This window comes from Durio zibethinus, chromosome 6 (genome assembly GCF_047325235.1).
Source record: "Durio zibethinus cultivar Kanyao isolate XHJ-2024 chromosome 6, ASM4732523v1, whole genome shotgun sequence".
NCBI classification, from domain to species: domain Eukaryota; kingdom Viridiplantae; phylum Streptophyta; class Magnoliopsida; order Malvales; family Malvaceae; genus Durio; species Durio zibethinus.
The window spans coordinates 27,847,487-27,871,836 of record NC_143167.1 but is presented as its reverse complement, the minus strand read 5'-3'; the positions used below and the strand labels follow the sequence as shown (position 1 = coordinate 27,871,836).

At 34.6% G+C, this 24,350-nt stretch overlaps 3 protein-coding genes across 5 annotated transcripts; 1 reads left to right on the top strand and 2 right to left on the bottom strand.

The window, feature by feature from the left end:
- Positions 1-111: 111 nt before the first annotated feature.
- On the bottom strand, positions 112-4,717 carry LOC111286608 (Voltage-gated chloride channel family protein). The gene is made up of 7 exons (XM_022876657.2): positions 4,427-4,717; positions 4,143-4,343; positions 3,780-3,957; positions 3,160-3,422; positions 2,172-2,441; positions 927-2,055; positions 112-614 (listed from the first exon to the last, which is right to left on the bottom strand). Exons 1-7 carry the CDS (start codon positions 4,627-4,629, stop codon positions 480-482), a joined length of 2,379 nt encoding a protein of 792 aa, XP_022732392.1. The 5' UTR covers positions 4,630-4,717; the 3' UTR covers positions 112-479.
- Positions 4,718-8,983: 4,266 nt separating this feature from the next.
- On the top strand, positions 8,984-17,192 carry LOC111284179 (synaptotagmin-5-like). Of its 2 annotated transcripts, XM_022872887.2 has the most exons (12): positions 8,984-9,377; positions 9,450-9,605; positions 9,719-9,839; positions 10,314-10,435; positions 11,114-11,215; positions 11,866-11,940; positions 13,334-13,413; positions 13,801-13,951; positions 14,065-14,295; positions 15,415-15,711; positions 16,076-16,189; positions 16,657-17,192. In XM_022872887.2, the coding sequence occupies exons 1-12, from the start codon at positions 9,273-9,275 to the stop codon at positions 16,801-16,803; spliced, it is 1,701 nt and encodes a 566-aa protein (XP_022728622.1). In that variant the 5' UTR covers positions 8,984-9,272; the 3' UTR covers positions 16,804-17,192. The 2 variants fall into 2 exon arrangements, with proteins under 2 accessions (XP_022728622.1, XP_022728625.1); XM_022872890.2 differs by lacking the exon at positions 11,866-11,940.
- An 83-nt stretch (positions 17,193-17,275) lies between these two features.
- LOC111284180 (bifunctional purple acid phosphatase 26-like) lies at positions 17,276-24,117 on the bottom strand. Of its 2 annotated transcripts, none has more exons than XM_022872892.2 (10): positions 23,899-24,117; positions 22,930-23,153; positions 22,274-22,474; positions 21,786-21,897; positions 20,849-21,075; positions 20,154-20,292; positions 19,723-19,943; positions 18,950-19,071; positions 18,643-18,804; positions 17,276-17,723 (listed from the first exon to the last, which is right to left on the bottom strand). In XM_022872892.2, the coding sequence occupies exons 2-10, from the start codon at positions 23,104-23,106 to the stop codon at positions 17,651-17,653; spliced, it is 1,434 nt and encodes a 477-aa protein (XP_022728627.1). In that variant the 5' UTR covers positions 23,107-23,153; positions 23,899-24,117; the 3' UTR covers positions 17,276-17,650. The 2 variants fall into 2 exon arrangements, with proteins under 2 accessions (XP_022728627.1, XP_022728626.1); XM_022872891.2 differs by having other exon boundaries at positions 24,072-24,117.
- Between the last annotated feature and the right edge of the window lie 233 nt (positions 24,118-24,350).

Below are 24,350 nucleotides of genomic sequence, written 5' to 3'. Positions count from 1 at the left end.
TTATTTGAGATTGTCAAAAAACAATTCAGTACTTTATTAATAGCTCCATAGATTATAAAAGCAAGCGCTTCAGTTTGTAGCTAAATGCCTAAAACCATTGCTATATATATCTGATCAACCCTTCAAGAACAAGGTAATTTTGAAAGCATTCTCGGAAGGGCGCTAGTAATTTATTAATGCATGAACTTGCATACAAGAGATTTCACCAGAGCAAAAATTGTGAAGGCTGAGAGATCCTGACTTTGCCTCAATGCAACTTCTACTGTTAATGTAAAACACAGATTGGAAGAGTACGATGTGATTCCCCCCTCCCCCCCAAGGGTTTTATCTTAGCCTGCAGGCTGAATGAGGCTGTTGAACAACTATGGGCTAGAATGATCCTACAACTTTGTGCAGTTTAATTATAAGAGCACAAGAGCATTTACAAATTTATTTTCAAGGGTAAGCCCCCATCTAGAATAATAACTGAATGAAATCCCCTAAAATAATTTCAGAGAACGGGGCAATTGAAACCTTAATCTTTTCCACCTACTCCTTATCAAAAAGGGGTGCAAACCTAGTATGTGTTCCGGCATGAAATCGTGCCTTGTTAATATGCCCACTACAGGTGCTCTCTGCAGTCACAACATCAGAGAATTGAATAGGTTAAAAATAATAGCTATAATAAAAAAGACCACCATAATCAAAGTAAAAGTGAGAGTGGAAGAATCAATGGTGAACCGAAATGCCTGCAGGAAAGAAACAGTAGGGTAAAAGAAAAGCTATGGTGGAATTGACTATAGTCTACCACAGCCACAGGAGTGTCAGTTTTTGGGTTTTGGAATGAAGAAGAAATGCAGTAAACTTTTAACTCAGAATGTAGAAACATGAAGAAGCAGAAAAAGAATGAGAATTCAAGGAAAATTAATATTAACTAAGTTTCTTACCTTGGAGATCTTGGGGATGACAAGTAGGTGCCGTAAACCAATTTCACGGAAAAGTATGAGAGCCTTAGGTAGTGACATTGTCTCCACAACTGTATAAGGTGAAGCATTGGTAAAAGGGTGCAAGTCCAAGAACATCTCCATCTCATCATCAGTTAATTCTATGTCTTCTATCTTGACAACATTACCTAAGCCCTTCTTTGCAAAATCATCTGATGAGAAATGCCTAAAAGCATCAACACCTATCCGCATAGGGGCGCACAAAAAGGCTCTCTTCTTTAACAGAGCAATTAGATGAGCACGGAGGATTAAACCACACAAAATTGGGGATTCAGAATGAGGAGGCTCATCAATAACTGGAAATCCATGATGCCTTGTGGTTTTGAGGATGTGTACTATATTACTGACCTTCTCAATTCCATGAAAGAGCTGAAGTGGACCAGAGACAACATCAGCAACTGTCAGCTGTCTCATATAAGGTTCAGCATGAGCTTCTAGGTAAGGAAAACCCTTTGCTTTCATAATAAGGTCATAAATGCCGCTGTTAAAAGCATCAGCTACAGTCTTGGAAATAAGGAGAACCATCATTATCAATGGCAACAATAATAGGTTATTGGTCAATTCCAGGATCATGACACACAAGGAGACTGTCATCCTCATAGACCCACCAAGAAATGAAGCCGCACCAAGCACAGCATAAAGACCGTGATTAAGATTTGTGTGAGAACCAAGTAACATTCCAACAAAGCGCCCATAAGATGCTCCAGTAACTATGACAGGTACAAAAAGACCTGCTGGAGCAACAATCCCATAGCTAACAATACTTAGAATGAAGCAAGTGACAAAAAATATGAGCATTGTTGAGTGCTGAAACTCGGAGTCAGTATTCATGCTGAAAAGATTTCTGATAGCATCATCATTTGTGTTGAAAATGAGGCTTGCAAGATCATTGTAATGACCAGGAGGGCATTGAAATTTCTTGTAGTTACCAGATCTACCTATTGTGGGACAGGCTTCACTTGCATGCAAAGGGCATGGTTGGCAAGATGCAAACCATGGTAATCCAAAAAGCAGACAGGATGTAAAAATGGAGATTGTGCAAGCAATAAAAATTTTATAAGCACTGCCTTTCCTGAGGAGAAAAAGAAGGGGAAATAAGCAAGGGGAATGACCCCAGTAAATTATATTATGCCAGATACAGGAAATGGTAATTGGAGTAAACAACACAAATCTCAAAATATAACTTACTCATTAATGAGGTTGTAAACTCGGAGAATCCTATCTAGAAGGAAATTATACAAACTTCCCAATATGCCCCCAATAACTCCGAGAACAAGTACAGGAGGCACATCAGCTATGTGATATGAAGCATTTGCTGAATAGACATCAAACATTATCAAACCCCCTTTACCAAATAGCCCACACTTGCCACTTAAACAAACATCAATTAAAGCTCGAAGTACAATTGCAACCACAGCTGTCGTAAAGAAAGCTCTCCAAAGAAGGGCACTTCTCCACCTGCAGAACAAAACAAGGCAATCATCTTTAGATGTCAACTTTTGCTTGTTTTGTGTTATCAGACAGACATCATTGAGAACCCTGTACATGATGAATGAAAGAAAAGGGAGGTGATTCTCGATGTAAAATATGTTCTATCAAGAACATAGAAGAATCCCATACTGACTGCAGATAGCTAGTAAAGGGCTATATTAATCAGCATGTTATTGATTATAACGGCCCCAAATCTGTTCTGTCTTTCATCTATGAAATAAAGAACATTCATGAAGACAATTTCATAAACTAGCAATACAAACAGAAGAATACATGATTTATGAATCAGCAAATATGAATGTGAGAATATGAAGACCGGCAGACTATAGAAACAGATAACATGGATATAAAATGAATTAAATTAGCAGATATGAAGCACGGAGACTATCTTAATATAGTGTTGAAGAAAGCCATGCCTTATAGTATCACAAAGTCTTAGAATGTCAATGAACCATATGCAAATAATGCATGTTACTAAAATGAAAAGGCTGAGCTATTCTATTATTGCCTAATACAAATTTGTTTTTGGTTAAACAATAAAAAGATAAAAAAAAGATGAGACAAGCGTAAAACCTTAAAAAGTTACCAACTAAGAACAATATGCAATAACACCCAGTACACAGATGAAAGGATGGTTAATAATATATCAACATGGTGCTCCAAATGCATGTATCAATTTACATACCAAGATGCCATTTCTTCAAGAGCAAACAGCACACCTCCAACTGGGGCACGGAAAGCAGCAGCAATTCCAGCTGCCGATCCACACGTCACAAGATCTCTTCGGTCTCTGTCATTCTTAAAGAAACGAAGCCACTTCCATGTTAAACCATATCTTCTTGACCCACCCTGTCCCAACAACGACGCAACGCATGCACCTGTATGCACCATAGGCCCTGCCTTTCCAACAAGCAGAGATGAAGACACTGCAGAAATGCTTCCCACAATCTGCAGATTTAACACAATTATGAGATTTCTACATCTAAATGCAAGAAAGGGATAAAGAAAAGAATAGAAAATTGTTTCACCTCAATTCCTAATTAATCTAAGTGAAAAAGAATTGATCACAATTTTAACATACATGTGAAACTTTGAAAGCACAAAATCCTATAACTCGATAACTAATTAGATATTAACTCTATTTATTAGTGATTTAATCCGATTAGAATTAAGAAACATAAATTGATTATAAAACTTAGCGAAAAAAACCTCTTCAGCTCTGCATCAATGTTAACATCAGCAAGGATTTTCCACACAATAACAATTTATAGTTTGCAATTAATTTTTCCCTTTTTAAAAAAATACCTTAACAATTAAAGTTCGTAGTGAAAATATTCCCGGAGCATCTACACCATTCAAGTAAGCCTTCACTTCCGGTATACCAGAACCAGCCGCCGCCGGCGCAATAAACGCCGTAATGAAGGCGGCAAGTAGAGTTAGAACCAAATTCGATAGGGAAAACACTAGAAATGCCATCCCGTACCTGAACACACAAAAAATCTTCAGACTTTTTGTTTTTTAAAAAGTGAGACATGAGAGGAGTAATAAGAATTTCCATATTAGCAAATAAAATTTGCGGATAAAGTATTTAAAAATTTTCGCTATAAGAAATACTAATAAATGAAATTCAACCAATCAGAAATTCAAAAGAGAGAGAGAGAGAGAGACCTTCCAGCGAACATCATGTTAGAAGTAATAACGAACTTAACGCCGGCGATATTCTCAACGGCAAGATTATTACAGAAACCAACGAGACTGACGAGAACGCCAATCAAAAAACAGAGAAGCCATTTCATGAAAATATATTGAAAATTCTGGATCATGCCACGTGTCCTCCAGTCTTGTTTAAAGAAATCATTCTCCGCAATCCTTAAAAAAAAAATTTCCGTAACGATAAAAATACATAATCTAAAGAAAAAAAAAAATGATAGTTCCGTAAAAGGGCAGCTTACTCGTAGTCAAGGCTTTCGATAGGGCAGAGATTGGCGCCGACGATGGCCACCTGAGAGGTGGAATTAAAGGATCGCTGTTGGTGAGAGAGTAAAGGAATGGTGAAAGACTCATGGTCATGGTCATGGTCATGGTCATGGTCATGGTCTTGGTCTTGGTCTTGGTCTTGGTTTTGAGTTTGGTCCCGTGGCCCATTCTCTAACATAGCGTCACGAGGCACGGCGTTTTGGGGTTGTTGGAGCTTAGGCTGAAGCGAAGAGAACTAAAGAGAGAGACAGAGGAGTAATGGTGTTAAGGGAAGAGAAGAATTTCGGTTATAAATAAAAAAAAAAAGATACATTATTGGTACGGGAGAGAAAGAGTTGTGACAGAGCAGAACTCTACTGGTGGCGTTGTTTTAATTCCATTTCCTTTTTTTTTTTCTTCGTATTTTCTTTTTTTAATTGTACGATGATTTAAATATTAGGACAATCGTTTTTACAAGTACTTTTTGTTTCTTTTATTGTTATTGTCCGGTGGAAATTGCTCTTACCTTTCACCTTTTTTGTCTGATTATTAAAATGATAAATTATTAAAATTTTAATAATTTTATAATACATCTAATCTTTTTAAAGTTAAAAATACTGAGTATTTTTAAATTATTTGATAATTTTTTTAAATTTTTTAAAAAATTTTTAATAAAAAGTTGAAAATCTTAAATAATCGAAAGCTACTTATCGTTTTCACTCATTTTTGTTTAAGGAAAAATTATATTCTTTTCGTATTCCGTTAAAATATTTTTGTAAGTTAATTAATAAAAATAATAGTTGAGAAGATAAAAAAAATTACCAGTACCGAATTTTAAAATCAAATTTATTGATTCCACCACTTAAAAATGACTAATGAACAATTTGAGTTAAATTAAGATTTAATTTCACTAATGATTTCTAACATATTGAGTAAAGATATTATTTTATATGATAACCTTAAAAAATACCATTGGATCATTTTATAGCAAAATTAATATAAAAACTTAAAAATAATTAACAAAATATTACTGAATAATTTAAAAAATTTTAATCTACTGTTAATCCTAACCTCAATCTACTGAACTCATTAAAAAAGTACGATGCAACTAAATATTCTTGAACTCATGACCTTTAAAAATTGAATTAATATAAATGCCATTTAAATTAATACACAAATGAATATATTTACTGAATAGTTAATTTTAAGTAAAATAGAAAATAAATTTTATACTAAAAATTTTTTATTTTAAAATTTTAAAACTAAAGATACCAATACTTAAATTTTCAATTTATCGAACAAAAGTTCTCAATGCAAACTAACAATATATAAAATAACTAAGTTAAAATTGATAATTTTTCTTGTAGTTAGATTTCAAATTCATTTTTTGCTTTTTTTAGTATTTGGAAGAAATTAAACTAACAACTAAAAGAAAAAAAAAATGAAGCTGATATATAATTAAAAAAATAAAATTATTATTATTATTATTGTTGTTGTTGTTGAAAAAAAAATCACTTGAAACAATGATTCCTTCTAAAATCTAAATTGATAAATAAAACAAAAAAAATCTCATATTGTTGGTGGAACTTTTAAATTATATTAATAAAATTAAAAGGTTGTCATATATTTTATAAAATGTATTTAAAATAATTAATATAATAAATAAATAAAATATGATAATATTTCAATCCGTTTGAGAATTTTGAAATTTGACATTTTGTAAAATAATAGTAATAATCTTAAAATAAAGACCGAAAAATAATTATTGGGCCAGGGGTGGGCCAGTGTGATCTTATGGTTGTGATGTTTTTTGTTTTGCAAATTGATGAGGGCAGAGATGACGAAATCCCAGTCACCCGCATGAAGACAAGCGTCAACGTCCGGAAGTGGAAACTTCGCGTTTAGGGACCTGTTGGGCCCCTTGCCTTCGCTTGGAGCCCTAACACCGACTGTGGCAATTGCCGGCCTCTCTAAAATCCCCATATCTTTGCTTGAACAACATCATCCCCCTTCGGCTTTATTTTTTCTTTTATATCTATATTAATAATAATATTGATCATAATTTAATTTTAAAATTTAATAATTTAAAATAGAAATAATCTAATTTCATACCTTGAAACTTGAATGATTCGAATGGGTGCAATTCAAAGGGCCAACCAATCCAAATTTAACCCAACCAAATTCTAAAGTTGCAAAATAGGGATACAATCAAAGGATATAAAGTTTGAATTTCGCATGATTCTAGTGGTTAAGTATGCAGTTAGTATAAAATACTTAGAAGAGTAGAGAGATAAAATAATAGAGTGTAGTAGTAATGAAAATAATGAGAACTCTAATGAAAACCAAAGTAATAAACATTATCAACTTCAAATATAAAATTACATGCACATGCATATGCACGTGCATTTACAGATGTACATTTATTTTTATTGGTCTTAAATAAACAAAAATAACCTCTTGAAGATATTTAATTTAGATTGTTTTATTAAAAAAATAAAAATATCATTAAATTAATTAATTCATGAAAATATTATATTTATTTACAAGTTTGGTATTTTTATTTAAACTTAGTGATTTTTTTTATTTCAATAAATTTGTAATCACATCGTCACGTTATTTTTTTCAGTTAACCTCGTTTCCCCATTAATTTTGGATTCTTGCGGTCCATTTCTTTAATCTCCAGCTCACATGAAAAACTTTAAAAATTACTCATATAAGCTATCATTAGTGTTTGAAATGATCTAATTAACCCAAAAAGGACATGCCCAGTAATATGGATACCCACAGAAATAAATAAGTATAAATGTTATCTTTACATAATCAAAACATTTATATATATATTATTATTTTTTTATGATTTTTCAATTTATAAATTGGATCTGGAGCTGAAAAGTAACCAAAAGAAATGCTGGAATGTCTGCATGCTTGCTGCAGGTACATTCTTTATCTGTCCTTCAATTTATTTTCTGTAATTGTGTACTGTCTGCTCAAAAGTTAATATATTGATGTTATAATAAAAAAAAAAAGGGTTTTTTTAAAGAAAAATATAATAATTCATATAATATATTAGATCTAAGCTGTCATCATTATATATTTTAATCTAATTGGGGGAAGCTTCAATAATATTGATCAATTTGTATCTAATTATGAACAAACCTTTTAAATCATATATAGAAGTGGCCGCCTTTTCAGTGGTGCCAAAAGGGAAAAGGGGCGACAGAGACAAAGGTAATAACAAATTACAGTCACGGGAAAAAATGGTTCTTGAATCAGCCAAAAATGGTGGACCTTTTTTGTAGTAGCATTTTCATGACAATATTACAACCAAGGCATCTTCCCATCTCGTAATCATTGTTCCAATGGAAAATCCAATAGAAAATGGTTAAAAAAAAGAAAAGAGGCATCCAAGAAGAAAGGAAATTTCCGAAGATGTCAATTATGAAGTGACCATGTGAAAAGCTGTTATGATGTGACTTGGTACTTGGCAAAGTCGTGGGCCTTCCTTGCATCATCAATGTCTATCTGGCTTTAAATTTTGGATGTGCGATATGTCAACAATGTATAAACTTATCCTACCTCGATTTGACAAGTTGAGATGAGATATTAAATGAGCTGGAGCAATCATGCTTACTGTATATATATATTTTAAGACGTCTATAACGTTATAGGCTTATAGCAGGCAGGCATGCATGATTGCTGTTGCTGTGATTTCATTTTACAAAACAATCAAATCTTTTCATTTACTAATATGATGACTTTTGATTTGGCCGTCACTTGTCACTAATCTAGATCGTCGTTGCTACTGTGATGAGATCCAACTGCAGCGTCAATCAAATAGTCGAGTGCGAGTGAGTTGCGCTGCCCATTCCACTGCTGTGTCCAGCTCGCAACCTCCTGGGCTTGTCTACAACACTGTATAGTTCTTTAGCTTGTTGCACAGCTTGGGCTTCATGATTATGGACTGAGATGGTTATTTTGGGCTGATTTCACAGGTTATAAGTACCTATAAAGCAACAAACCATTAGCCTCTGCCTCTCATCAGTAGATTCACCAAAGTTAGACTCAAAGGCAGGCAGCTAAGCTGCAACTCAACTCAAGGCCTTTCTATTATATAAGCTGTTCGATTCAAGCCCAATAAACAACTTGGCCAATTCCAAATTTGCAATAAGAGGAAAAGGAAACCTTCACACATAAAAAAAAAAAAAAAAAAGAAAATCCACCCGATCCCTGTTTTCCACCCATTGGCTGCCACAGCCACACAGTGGCAATAAATATATATATTATCATATATATATATATACACACTAATCAAAGAGAAAAATAATATCCTATCTTTTGGACTTTTAGCATAAGAATTCAAATCCGTACAATAATAAAAAAAAATTTGTGGAAGGAAAAGTGTAAGGGTTATCGCCACATGCCGAATTCAGCCCCCTTTAACGAAAAAAAGAGACCTGAGGAGACCCCTACAAACTCAAAAGCAGACGTGTCGCAATCTGATTGGTAAACATACTCTAATAAGCCAAAGATCCGCACACCCAAAAGATTGCCTTTGCGTCGGCAACGTCCTTTCACTCGCTTTCTTGTATCACCGCACCCCATTTCTTCGCTCCCAACAAATCTAATTCAAGTCTTAATCTTTCATTTATTCATTTGATTTCACGATTTTGCCACGTAAGGCCCCCGCTAAATCCTCAACACCATTAACCTTTTTTTTTTGGGCCTCACCTTTTACGATTTTCTCCATTATTATTGCTTCACTGTCTGCAGCAAAGAAATATCGAAAACAGTATTTTTTTTTCTCTCAAATTTCAATCTTTCAGTAATTTTCTCTCTTCGGAAATGGGATTCGTTTTCGGACTCGTGGTTGGGCTTGTCGTTGGCCTGGCTATTATCGTTTTCTTTGTTCGGTCCGAGAACTCTCGATCCAAGCGTCGAAATGAGCTCGTTAGTCCTTCACTCGTACTTCTTCTTTTTCGAATTTCATTTTACCTTTTTTTGAATTACTTTTGGTTGCAGGCAGCGACGGTGGCGGCTTTTGCGAGAATGACAGTGGAAGATTCTAGAAAGATCTTGCCGGCACAATTCTACCCTTCTTGGGTGGTCTTCTCGCAGCGCCAGAAGTTGACTTGGCTTAATCAGCACCTTACGAAGATCTGGCCTTACGTTAATGAGGTAAAAACTTTGTTTAATGAATGAAACAGAGGAACAAAAAGAAAAGGATTTTTTCCTTTTTCCTTTTTTTTTTTTTTCTTTTTGAGAACAATTGTTTCAATTTGGTGTTATAGGCAGCATCTGATCTGATAAAGACTTCGGTGGAGCCGGTGCTTGAACAATATAGGCCGATTATATTGGCTTCTTTAAAGTTTTCCAAGTTTACTCTCGGCACTGTTGCACCACAGTTTACTGGTTGGTAGTTTACAGAATCGATTCTCACTTTTTGAAAATTTTGATTCCTATTTTCTTATTGGGTTACCGTTATTTGTTTTGGTTTTGAATTGTTAGTTGTTAATGGACTTTCTCAATGCTTTTCGCTTTTGCCATTGGAAGTAAATGGATGGCCATTAATTCTAGCATATGACTAAAAATAAAACATCAGTTCAAACATAATTGTTCTATGTAATAGTAAAATAATGTATTGTGTTATTCATGAAGTTTAATTTTTCTTTTAATTTTCATAAATACTGGTTGCCCTTTTTTTAGGTAATCCAAGCACACTTTTTTTTATTTTCTTCTGGAATCAAAAAGAAAAAAAAAAGAGTAACAAAATTAAACAGAGCCTTAATGTATCCATCTTGGGTGTGAAAGACATGAGCTGCTTTTTCTTTAAATGATGCTTTTATGGGTGAGTTTTGTTACTTATGAAGCACTATCATTCTTAAGGAGTAAGTATTGTTGAAGATGAAGCTGATAGTGTTACAATGGAGATGGAAATGCAGTGGGATGCAAATTCAAGTATAATACTTGACATCAAGACTTATCTTGGTGTATCACTACCTGTGCAGGTATTGTCTAGCTTAGTTGGCTTATTTGCTATGGTTTCTCACTTGGATTCCCTTTAAAAGCATCGTTTGGGTTATGTATTCTTGCTTCTTGAATCAAATGCTGTGATATTCTTCATCCTTATTTATAGAAAATTGTTCTATGTGCTCTGCTCTGCTACCAAATTTCTGGCTTCCCACTGTTAATCCTATTTAGGGGTTGTAAATGTGATTAAAAGTATAGTTTTGTTGAATATGATATTAAAACCATGGAGTTCTTGGGCATTTGTTGGGAAGTTATCAAAGTGTTTGATCACTGAAAGATATGAAGACCAAGCATATGCCATTTTCTGTGATCTTTTAATATTCCTACAGTCTAGCAAACGTTTGTATGTATTTTTCAAAACTTTATGCAGAAGGCTTATAGATGTTAGATCTATTAATGCTAATTTACCTTTGTAGATCTATATTTCATAGTAATGTTTTGTTATTTGGGAATGCTCCACGCTTTTGACATTGCATGAGCAACTATGCTGGTAAAGAGCACAAATCTTGTAAACTAATTTTATTCTTTTTTGTTGAGGCTTTACTTGTCTTTGGCAATGGATTTAATCTTATATAACAGCACAATGTTTCAAGTTGTTAAGCTTTTTCTCCAGAATGACAGCTGTTGATGTTTAATTCCTTTTTCCTTTGACTTAGGTGAAAGATATTGGATTCACTGGAGTTTTCAGGTTAATATTTAAGCCCCTGGTGAATGAGTTTCCTTGCTTTGGAGCTGTATGTTTTTCTCTGAGAAAAAAGGTTTGTTATTCATTTCCAATATTGCAAGTTAATATACACGTGTTTTCCCATGGAGAAAGGGCTTTAATTGTGGTCATAGAAAGAAATGCGATTGAGATGCAAGTTTACTTATATATGTTGGTTGTGTTTCAGGGAGTATTTGTCGATGCATATAATATTTACGTGAATGCTATTTTTTTGGTGCCTAAAGAAAAAAAAAATCTGATGCTTGGAGGAATTTTCTTGCTAGTTTGCTATTTTATTGAAGTTATTAATTACGGTTTTAACACTAAGCAATTCAATTGTACTCACTCAGATAAGCAGGTGTTAGTTTTGTTGGTTCCCTTTTAACACTTATAATTGACATATTTCACTCTTGTTTCCACTATCTTTTTTTTTTTTTTTTTGTTGCTTGATTTGATTGCTAAATAGGAATCATTGGGTTGCTGTGTGTAAAATTTCTGTAAAAACTGATGTATAAAAGTTGCTTCAGTTGAAGATAATACCCATGATATCCAAGTGGAAGTAATTTTGATCCATTAGCTAGGCTACTGAAGGTGTAATATTTTGCCCTTGCATGCTTGGGTTTCATCACACATACACTACACACTGGCACTATGCATATGCACTTAGTTGATATAACTAGGTTAATATGCATTTTTGGCTTGCAGAAAAAGTTGGATTTCACCCTAAAAGTCATTGGTGGTGACATATCAACCATTCCCGGACTTTCTGATGCTATTGAGGTTTGTGTGACTTGACACTGGATTATGTTACTACTTCACTATGTTTTTTCTACTGTATCAATCAATTTTCCCAATTCTTCTTATGGTTGTAATTTTTTGCATGAATGGTGCCACAAACAGAACTTTTTTGTTTTTGGAGAGAAATTTAAATTTCAGTTTGAGATATTCGCTTTTAGTTTTCATCTGCTCAAGATAACAGTGTCTTAGAGGCTTAGTTTTGTAAATCTTCTTGACATGTTAAGAAATATGACACCCCTTGATAGATGACTCCAGAAAGATTATAATTGGGCCGAGATATAGGGCAAAGCTCCCTTATGCTGGGATTTTGTTGACTTGTGGATGCCTTTGCTGGACTACTTTACAGCAAAAAATTGAAATTGGTGAAATGTGGACAGGAGAGAGCAGTTTAATCCTTACTGCTGAATTCAGGATCTGTTGGTACATTAGAGGATGGTCTCTGGCACAAAGGAAAGGGATTTAGTGCCATGACCATCAGGTCTCAAGGCGTGGACCCATCAAAATATCAGATATTCATTCTATTTTGCATTCCATTATGTCAACAGTGCTGGCTGGTTGACATGGTATGGTGTAACTTGTTATCATCTAAGAAGTGGATGATTTTTTGAGAATTTGTCACCATGATAACCAAACCTTTGTACACTGAAGGATTTTGTTACTAGTGATGTCTTTATCGTTGCAATTGCTGTTTTAGTTTCTTTAAATGATGAACCTGAAACATGAGGATAAGAACTTTGGCTTACGCTTGGCTGTGTTTTATTTGTGGTGTACGTCATGCAAACTGATGCTTATGGTTCTCATATGGTGGTCCACAGGGAAGTTGTTTGCTCAATTGCTTAGGGAATCACTTAAATTAGTTTGCAAACATCATTTAAGGTCTTCAAGATTATTGATCAAATTCGTTCCTGTATTATAAAACCAAATCAAAGCACTGACTTGTATCCAGCTTATAGGAGTTTGGAATTTGGTTACACCCACCTTCTAACGCAATTTTTTAAGGACTTTGGCTTTTATTCTTAAATTAAATTATTTTCCTAGTTAAGGATAACAAATAGGCAGTTCCGAGTAGATTTGTTATCTTAGCATTTGACTTGATTTAATAACTTGTAATTTTTAAAGTTGAAAAAGTTGAAACCTCACACTAGCTTTGCAACATTATGTGAGCTTTAGGTTTTGTATGTGATGATTAATACAGCTTCTGTTAAATTATTAAATGTGCATATACCTTGCTTACAAGTTAATAATTGATTTCTGTGGTGTCTATGATTTGCATGGTGATACACTGTTGTAAGTTGTTATTATTCTATTTTGTGAGAAGGAAAGTGTTATCATATGTCAAAGAGATTTACATATTATTATATTGTTTCCCATGCAGAGCACAATTCGGGATGCCATTGAAGATTCTATCATGTGGCCTGTCAGAAAAATTATTTGCATTTTACCTGGTGACTATAGGTACACGTTTTGCCTTTCCTTTTTCTCTATGTTAATAGATAATAATAAAGTGCAATGTATAAAAGAAGGAACTATGGACTCAGGCCAAGCAAATGAACAGCGTACAAAGAGCCTTACTCGTGTCTGCTGAGCAAGATAAAGAATCCAAAGGAAGAATGAAGTCGATATTTGAAGGACCTGCTAAATTTTATCTGAAACTGTAGTTAGTAGAGGTGAAATATGCGTGTATTTTCTCTTGAATATAGATTCTGTGTATATCCCACGGTGGGGATATGAGTGCATGTGAATTGGTTGATTTATTTGGGAGGTGGCGTTGTTCTCTCTTTCTCAACGTCTAAGGAGTGGAACAGCTGATGGTTGAAGAAGCTAATGTCTTTCTATTTTCAGTGATTTGGAATTAAAGCCGGTTGGAATACTAGAGGTGAAGCTTGTACAGGCACGGGACTTAACAAACAAAGATATTATTGGGAAATCGGATCCCTATGCTGTATTATATGTACGGCCTTTACCTGACAAAACAAAAAAAAGTAAAACAATTGTAAGTTGTCCTTCCCCTCCCTGCTTCCTCTTTGTTCTTTCCAACAGAAAAAAGAAGCTGTTTCAATAATTTTTCCTGTAGGTTTAGAAGAAATTTTTGTGTTTTCTCCCCAGAACAATGAGTTGAATCCTATTTGGAATGAACATTATGAATTTATTATTGAGGATGCAACAACTCAGCACTTGGTGGTAAGAATCTATGATGATGAGGGGCTTCAGGCGTCTGAGCTCATTGGATGTGCTCAAGTACAGATAAGGGAACTTGAACCTGGTAAAGTGAAGGATGTCTGGTTGAATCTAGTTAAAGACTTGGAGATCCAGAGAGATACTAAGTACAGGGGCCAGGTGAGGACATTGATTACCCTCCTTTAGTAGTATAATAAGAGTCAAGCATTTGTGTGCTAGCATATATGTTTTGAGCTAAATTGAATTTGTTGATGGGTAATTGTTTCCTAGGATAGCTTTTCATTCTTTCAAATTGTAATACCCCTAGGCGCAGGTTCAAAGTGTTATATATGCAAGTGTAGCCACTTTAATATGAATATCCTTTGTCCGAATTTATACAATCATGTGCTAATTCCCCTTGGGACGGTTAATAGTAAAGAGAATTTTTTTCTTTGCTACTTTATCTACCTATTGTCACATAGATCACTTGTTTGAAAATCAATATGCTCTTTCTCATTCACTCATTTCTTTTTTAGGGATAACTAGCATTGCTTTATCCAAGAAAGCAGGAGAAGCCTGCTATAAAAGTATAAAGATACCAATTTAGAGAAAAATTAATGACTTCCCCCAACATTAATGCCCCACTTATCACACGGAATTCATTGATGGGGGCAACAACTATTTTAACAATGCCATTCAGCCTAGTTTTGACATAAAATATAAAAGAATGCAAAATACTATCACCATTAAGGGACTTACAACCAAATTTCAATAGGTTTCCGTCTCTCCAAATGTAGTAAAGGTATGCAGTTGAAGCCTCTCTCTGCAAGATAGCCTTAGAAGCCTTATCCTTGGTATGAGAAAGGATTCAACCTTACTCAATATGCCAGTTACCATTCTGCCTTACAGTAAGAATCTTCTCCAGAATCCTCCCACAGCCCTCTTTAGAAGAGCTGCAGGTCAAGAAGATATGGTCTTTGGTCTCTTCCTCATCATAGAAATAGCATGTAATTTTACAAAGACAAATGCTCCAACTCTTATTATGAGAAAGAGTATTTAACCTATCCAAAAAACCAAGCCAAGCAATGAACCTGTGCTTAGGGAGAGAGAACTGGTTCCGTAACAGATATGCCAGCATTTTTGGCCCCAAGTTGCATGCACTCATTCACTCAGTCCTTAAGTTATAAATTTCTTACTTGCTTAGATTATTTTTATTAGGTTGTTTATTCAAAGAAATTCTGTATTTGTATGAAATGATGATATTTATGTTTTGCTTGAAATTTTTATGTTGGTTTTCAGGTGCACTTGGAGCTCTTGTACCGTCCCTTTGGCATGGAGAATGGTTTTACAAACTCCTTTTCATCTAACTTTTCAATGACCTCCTTGGAGAAGGTTCTTAAAAGTGGAGCAAATGGAACAGACACTATTGAAAATGAAAAAGCAGTCACACAGAAGAAAAAGGAGGTTATTATTAGAGGAGTACTGTCTGTAACTGTGATATCTGCTGAAGATTTACCTATTGTAGATTTGATGGGAAAGGCTGATCCCTATGTTGTGCTCACGATGAAGAAATCAGAGGCAAGAAACAAAACTAGGGTAAGATTTTGATTGCCAAAAGGTTTGGTAGAGTTGTTATCCTTGTTTATTAATTCTGTTTATTTTTTAGTCAAATTGGGGCTTGAAAGAAGGGGACTTGAACTTGAAACCATCTTGGAGGATGCAAGATGTGGGTACTATTTAGCCACCGCCTGCATGTTTTTTTATTTTTGAGTGTTTTCAAGGATTCTTTTAGTTATGATTTCCTCATAGAGGTTGCCATGTATTTCCTTTCTGCATAGTATTATAGCTAATTGAAAGTTTTAGCGAACCATCCTGGACTCTTGTATGGATCTATGTTTTTTATCCTTCAGGAAAAGGGGCATAAAGAATCTTTGGTCCTTAAAGTTGTTTTCTTTGTCAGGTTGTGAATGACAGCTTGAATCCAGCTTGGAATCAAACTTTTGACTTTGTTGTTGAGGATGGATTACATGATATGCTAATCCTTGAAGTATGGGACCATGACACTTTTGGGAAGGTAAATTATTTGCTGTTACTGTTAATTTATTTTTTTTCCTTATGGAAACTGTTAAATTCTTAAATTCTTCTTCTTTACTGGCCATAAATTCTTTTTGGTTTCTAAGTTAGACAATGTTGTAGTAAGTTTTAAGCTACTTCCTTTAGTTACACAGGTTTGAAGATTGGGATGTCATGTCCATCTTCATTGGGGCCCCTTGAGTGCTAGATTGCATCATTTTCAACACTTTATTGGTAGTTGTTAGATTAGGGTATTTGATTTCTGGTTTTTATGATAGTTCAACACTATATTGTTAGTTGTTAAAAACAAGATCACTTGATTTCTCGACATCGAGTATGTTGCTATCTTGAGCTTGGCTGAAGTGGTGGGGGGTGAGTAAAAATTTTAAGAGTGCAGATGGAAGCTTTCCATTTCAAATTTTAATAGTAATAATGCTCTAACATAGTTTTTGTTTTACAATCTTGCAGGATTACATGGGGAGGTGCATATTGACATTGACTAGGGTTTTACTGGAAGGGGAATACAAAGATAGCCTCAAGCTAGAGGGAGCTAAATCCGGAAAACTGAATCTGCACCTTAAGTGGATGCCACAGCCGATTTTCCGTGATTCCTAAGTTATCCAAAGACAGGTTCTGAGTTCTAATTAGAGAGAGCCAGGTCTGCAAATTTGAGCTTGCAACTCAAGTCGATGCCAAACCCAGTTTATCCCAATTCCTGGGCTGGCCATGTTCAATATCCTACTTGGTGAACCATAGGATGTTCTACCCACCGTGCCAAGACCCTGGGTATGTATTTATAGGAGCTAATACTTGAAAACTGTGTATATAAATTTTTCTTAGCGATTCTAGGCTGTGTCAAGTTTGAGTTTTTGGATGCTTTACCAATTAGGAGACATGAGAAATTGGGATTTGCCCAAAGCTTTAGCATGCAGAGCTGGGTACCATCACTATACTTATTTTTTTGCTTGTTTTTCTAATCAATGTAACATTTTCTTTTGATATTACCGTTGGTTTGTATTCTTCAGCAAAATGTCTTAAAATCCTCTCATGTACAACTCATGGAGTGGCATAGATTCAGACATCAATAAAGGAGCAAGCTTTTCATAATCCCATTTATTTTCACTAGAAATATGATCAAAGGTAAAAAAAAAAAAAAAAAAAAAAAAAAAAAGGGTTTATCCGTCTTCAAAGTTACATAGAATCAAAGGAAACCACCCTAATTCTTGAACAGTGATAATTCTAGAGATTTTACTACAGCTTTCAATTTATTCACCACTTCAATATTGCATTCTCAAGAGTGAATCAGAAGGAAAAGATCACTGCAGTAGGAGCTTCATGCATCACCAGTAAAGAATTTACATCTTTGCTTATCGGTTTGACCATTGATGGCATTTTCATCTCCTCTCTGAAATTTCATCAAGCAATCATACCAGAGATGAAAATGCTTGATTGAAATTTCTTCTCAATAAGAAGCAATCCGGCCAAGCGCGCTCAAACGGTGCTTCTTCAGTTTTCTTCGTCTCAGATTGTTTGACCTGCAAGAAAACAAGTCAGTCTAACTTCATCTTTTAAATTCAATCACATATCTGCATCTCAAATTACCTAATTGTGTTCCGGAAATATTAAATGAATGCTACATATGTGCCACCATTTCTTTTCTGGTACATCTATGCTGTCAGATTTTAGTGACACCACAAACGTGAAGCTGAGGCAGTTGGTTTAAAAGGTCCTTCATTCATAAGTGAATCAATTCTCCATTAACAAAACGAATATAATGCATATTTTTTTTGTTTCATATTTTTCCTATTATCTGTCTGGCCCAGACTTCTATAGAACAATGGTGTTACGAGAGCCTGAGAACCTAAATGTCTTGAATACTCCTAATTTTTTTTTCCTTCTATAAAATTTTTCTTAGTTGCAAATATCTAAATAAGCAAATAAGATCATGCAGCTGCTCTAAACATGCTTCATGTGCTTGTTTAACTCCACAAAATTAATTGATTTTGTTCTTGGTTTTGCTGCAGACTATGATGCTTCCTCATCTAAACATACAGCCTTACACAAATTAATACCTCTTCGACTGAGAAATCAAAATGACAATCAAAATGGTTGCATACATTTGCAAATGGATTACAAGAACTCACTATAGCTAGTAGTCATAACCATGAGTAAAACTACAGTTGTAACCCCCACCTCTTTGTGAACAGAAGTATTGTTAAAAACTAGAGTTTTGTCCATCATTTGTACTGTTCTAGATTCTCTCTTACAAATGGAAAATGCCATTTATAAAAAAAGGCTGTTGTTGCAACCTTATGTCCCAACTCCCAAGTAACCCAATAAGATGGGAAACTAGGTTATGAACCCATGTAACTAAATGAGGTTGACAGGTCAAATACCATAAAACTTGTGTGCTGCACCACTGGCTAACTAGAAGAAATGGTTACTTCTACTCACCAGTACTGATTGTGTAATACAAATGAGTCAGTTGCCACTTTTTTCCCATCATCATTGCGGTTCCAGTGGTAGAATGCATGTGTCCTGTTTCTGAGCTCCAGTGTTGAATGGCCATAACTGGCTTCTCGGAATGCAGAATACTCAGGTTGGGGATCTCTAAATCTACAGAACGCAATAACATTTGCTAAAAATGATGAGGAATGTCATCTCTTACAGATTGATTGTAAGAAAATAGTGAATCATTATTGCTCTACTATTAATGTTGCCTTATGCAGGCAGAAAATCTCAAATATGCTATCCAACTTACCTTTCTGCTAGACCTTCTTGATTTCCACCATCTCCAACAGTGATGTAAACGGGAGCTGATTTGTCTGGCACAGGGTAACGTTCACCACTTGATACGTTGTACCTTACATTGGAGATTCGATGCTGAAAGTTCAGAGGGAAAACCAATGAGCATTCCTTCCAGAAAATAAACCAATTATTCTAATGAAATAGACCCATATCATGTGACATCATAGCATGTAAGACACTTGAGTTTATTATCAGTATAATTTTAAGGGTTCTATGTTGCTATTTCAGAATTGTTAATGTTTCAATCATTAGAACCATAATAGACTCCTCTCATGTCCCAGAGTTCCATGAAATCATAGCCACTTTTAACTTTGTCAAAGAAACATACTGGGACTTGTGGTTCTTGGTTTCATATTTCTACTTGAGAAAAGAGCGCTCTCTCATTATTAACAAAATGAAAATTTTCATGGTTTTTATAATTCTTATCATTTTAAAATAAATAAAAGAAATATCTCAAACAAAAGGAATCCCTGATTGACTTATTTTACCATTGGAACAAGTTTTGAAACATTTCATGCAATTGCTTGACTGATTTGAGTTGTTTTATGACAAGAGGAAGATATCCCAAAAGTAGCATAATTTTACTACTTTGACAGAGAGTTTTCTTCAGATAAAACATCAAATTAATCATTTAAAAAGACTACCTTGAATGAGTTGGATAAAGCAAAATAAAGGTGATGCTAAGAAGGAAAAATGGAAAGTGAAATTATAAGGAAAGAACCATACAGATCTTTCATAAGCATGGACATGACCAGCAAAGATTACATCAACTTTGTGATGGATTAACCATTCTTCAAAGACTGCTCGCATACTTTCACCCTCCATGAAATGTGCTTCATTACTGTTGTATAATGGAACATGCATAAGGACAATGAGCCAAGGGGTCTTCTCCCTGTCAACCCTCTTCAATTCTTCCCTGAGCCACAGCCACTGAGGTGTGTATTTCACTATTATGAAAAGGTTAAATCAAGTTTGATGTAAGATATAAAAAGACAAAGAAACAAAAGCAATCTCTGCCCTCTCGGGGGAGAAAATAATAAGAAAGCACTGGGGTAATAGATATGATAATTAATTTTGATAAGAGGACCAGAAACGGTGTGATGCTCAATAGCTAATTAGTATGACCATGATTGGTTGAAGAGAAGAAGATGATGTACCAAATGGAGAGTAGCTGGATAGCACAATTATATGAGCAGATCCACGTCTAATAGCATACCACATAGGGTTGCTACTTTTACAAGCCAAATGAGGTGTGGGGTACCGATGGAGATATGATTTAAAGGGAATAACTTCATCCTGCACATGTTTTAAGAATTCTGAAAGTTAAGCACTAAACAAAAATGATTCTAAACGTTTTACTGCAAAGAGCGAGAGATTTATACATAGTGTAGCTTTATTAAACATAAAAAACATATCATAACTGGTGTCAGCTATGCCATTACTTTTTATATCAAGTAAAGAGCATCCCACGTGGAATAAAACAAGAAAGAGAATACCTTAAAAATATGATCTTTTGGTTAGCTAGCATGTAGAAATCAGAGGTCATACTTTTGATAGCTTAATATGAGATGAGATCTAACAATGATAAAACCAAAATATTGATCTCAACAAGTGAGAATAAAATACAGAATCTTCTTCAGGAGTGTTCTATGCTTATAAATTGAAAATGATGGACAGCAAAACCATATGGCCCATGCAGTAGCTGAAGAGAAATGCTTCACAGTGGTATGCAAATATTATATTGCATCGCATAATTAGAAGCAGTATGCATAGTTGGTAAAGCTCATAGTACTAGAAAGTAACATATGACTTTTAGCAATAATCTAATAGTAATGGTTGTTCAATGCTTTACCATGTAAGGCATGTATTCTATTTCATGATTCCCAGCAGACCAGATCCAAGGCTGGTATGCAGTACTTTTCTCAACAAAGCGACCCCATGAATCCCACCGAATGCCAACATCATTATACTGATATCTATCAGCATAAGCAAGATCTCCTACAAATAAGACAGTTTGTGCTCCACTTTGCATGTAATGCTCAAGGGTGGACAGTGAATTATATGTCTGACCCAAATCACCTATAACATATTAAAAACAATTCAATCAACATAAATTTAAGAATAAGAAGTATAGAAGAAACACACCAAAGTGAGTTCATGAAAAGACTTGGCATCAAGAAAGTAAGAAATGAGTCTGATCTGATTAATGTGAATTGGGTTGAATTTTCTGCAACAGATCAGAAAGGGACCAGAAAAATCTGCAGGTTAATTTATAAAAATACGGTTGATTAAGGAGTTGAACTTGATTGAATGGTAAACAAGGATTGTGTAACTAATCCAACTATGGATCTTAGGCTTCATAGAGCTGACTTGCAATGTACTTTTTTGTTTGTTTCCAGCATAAAAGATAAAGTTTGTTTGATCTTCAATAAATTACCAACATTTTCCTTGTCACCAGTATTACATCAACAACAATTTGCCAATGGGCTATCAAGAAGCAGCAGGTTTACAAGCAGTAATAAGAGTTCATGTGTCGTTAAGCACCTTTTTCTGTTTAAAATCAACTAACTGATTCTAATACACTAACAGAATAATTTTTGGTATAAGCTTGGTGTGGTTTATGTGCATGCATACATGATCTGTGTGTTCTCCTCCATCTTCATTTTTGGATGTATGTATAAATATCCAATTTCTATTCATTTGAAATCAGGAACATGTATCAGGACAGCTTGATTAAAGTGACTGAAAACATTCCAACGTTAGTTTATATTATAGAGGAAAACACTCACCAATAACTCCAAATTTGTATCGAACATCTGGACCAATCTTTGGAGGTGTTTGAAACCAAAATTCTCGTGCAGAATCACCACTCCCAATCTTGTAATAGTACTTGGTATCATACTGAGAATGATAAATAAGTGATTAAGCAACCAATTTCTTCCTATCAGAGTTCAGTAAACAACACTAGTACTTGGTATCATACTGAGATCGATAAATCAATGATTAAGCAACCAATTTCTTCCTATCAGAGTTCAGTTGACAACACCAATTATATGTTCAAATTCAAAGTGAACTCAAAGTGCATTCTTGTGAGTTTGAGTAATAGAAGAGCTAAAGGAATTAATTCCTACGTATAAAAAATCCATACACACTAGGGGTAGGGGCACGCTAGTTGTAGAATAAGCTTCTAATAAACACTGGCTACAAAGAATTTCTTTCCATGTTGAATAAGTTAAGCCATTCGTGAAAGTATTACTTCCCCAATAATGATTATTACCTCAAGGTCATCAACAAGAACATGATGAATATAGCCAGAATTGTATTTATAAAAGGTGTAGTTTGTCATCTTTCCCTCTGCAGTAAATTCATATTCTTTCTCTGATGTGCCGTATTGTATTTTGCTGGACCCTGGTTCATCAGCTGTGACCCATGAAATAATTACAGCTTTTCCATCATAGTCCCCTTGTGTTATATGCACCTAGAGTTTAAATAACATGTATGTTAGAAACAGGTAGGCAAAGGGATTGGAAAAGAAGCCAGTATGACAATAGATTGATGGTAAGATGCCCTCCATTATTGGAAAGCATGCTTCATGAGTACAAATTTTATTGAGTCATTTCAGTGAACAAGACAATCTGACAGATATAATGCATAGATTAGCAATCAAGCCTTGCATGTTTCACAGATAAAAATTTGTTCTTGAATGTGGCTCCCTAATTTTCTCAGGAAAATGGGTAACTTGAAAACTACTTGATACCAATCTTCAGTTTTTTAATTTTATTTTTTTTAAAGCTGTCTTCATTTTTGCATAACATAATTCTCATACAAGCTCAGTTAATGATCATTGAGAACATAAATAGGACTAATGAATACATATGTCGATAAACTTTGTCTAGCAGAAAAATATAAAGGTAATGAAAAGAAAAATCTTACTTGTTGTGGTGCATTATGTCCTGTGGGAACTGCAAATACCTCATTATCAAGAGGGATGTCTACCGATGGCCACTCCTTCCGAATGAAAGTACTTGTGATACCAGCATTCACATTGTTCACAGAGTTCAAGAAAACACAAGACGTCAATATGAGTTGAAACAGCAAAGACTGCATCATAGTGACCCTTGAATTTTTGATCAATCAACCAACAACCACGTGGTTTACTGCATTCAGGATAAACACCAATGTGTCAAAAATACAAGAAACAATCTACAAAGAGCAAACATTATTTTATGAAAATTTCAATATATGTTCCAGTCAAGCAACTTTCGGGATGCACAACACATTGAAAACAAATCACCCTGCATGTACTCCAATCCATACTTTCAAAACAGAAAAGAAACTTCTTTTTTCACTTTTTAAATGGTTGAAGTATGAAATTCATCAAAAGGGGAGAGAAACTTTGTGGACATCTTTGCATCTGTTCAACTTTTCTTGTTAGATTTGAAAGATCCAATAACAGATGACTGATGTTCAAGGTTCAAACCATCAAGCTAAGCATTATTATAGGAGGCATAAAAATGGAGCCAGAAACCCAAGCATCTGCTAACTACATAGTCCCTATCCTCAAAATTTTGTTGGCTAAAAACTAGTTATTGTCCAAAATCATGGTCATCAATGCCTTATATACAGGTGGCACTAAAATCCACCAAGAACAGCTACCTTGATTGGATTATATCAACTCCCATCTTTATTTTACATCTAAACCCCAAAAAAAGTTCTGCAAAACTGCCACATGCCCTTTCGGAAAAAAAACATAATCTCCTCACTTCAAAATAGAATAAAAAACAAACCATCCCAACATACACAAACAGATAATTACTGAAAACTAATATTCATTATACCATTGATAAATGAAAAAAAAAAACTCCATTAATAAATGTTGGAAACTATCTGGATATCATTAACCTGAAATCACATTAATGCAACAAAAAACCCAATATTCTTCTCAAGAACAGAAAAGATCACCAATAACAAAAAGCGTAAAGATTAGAAAGTAGAACAAGAAAGAGTTGAAGAATCAACATTTGATTAAAAAATAAAGAAAAAAAAAGAAAAGAAAACAAAAGAAAATAAAGTACCTTTAGAAAATCAGCTGAAGATGAAACTTTAACTTTGAAAGGCAATGATTGGAAATTTGTTGCCATCAGCTTTATAATGGGCTGTGGCTGACGGGGGAGGAGGAGGGTAATGGGGGCAGTATGGGCTGAGTTGGCGTACGTTAGAGACGATCGTTTGTCGTACTCATCATAGTTGGCGTGGTCTTAAGGAATGTTGTTCTGATTGGCTACGAGTGTACACGTGGCGATATTCGATTGGAAAATTTGGCGGTTGGTGCCAGATAACGATTGATTGTTTCA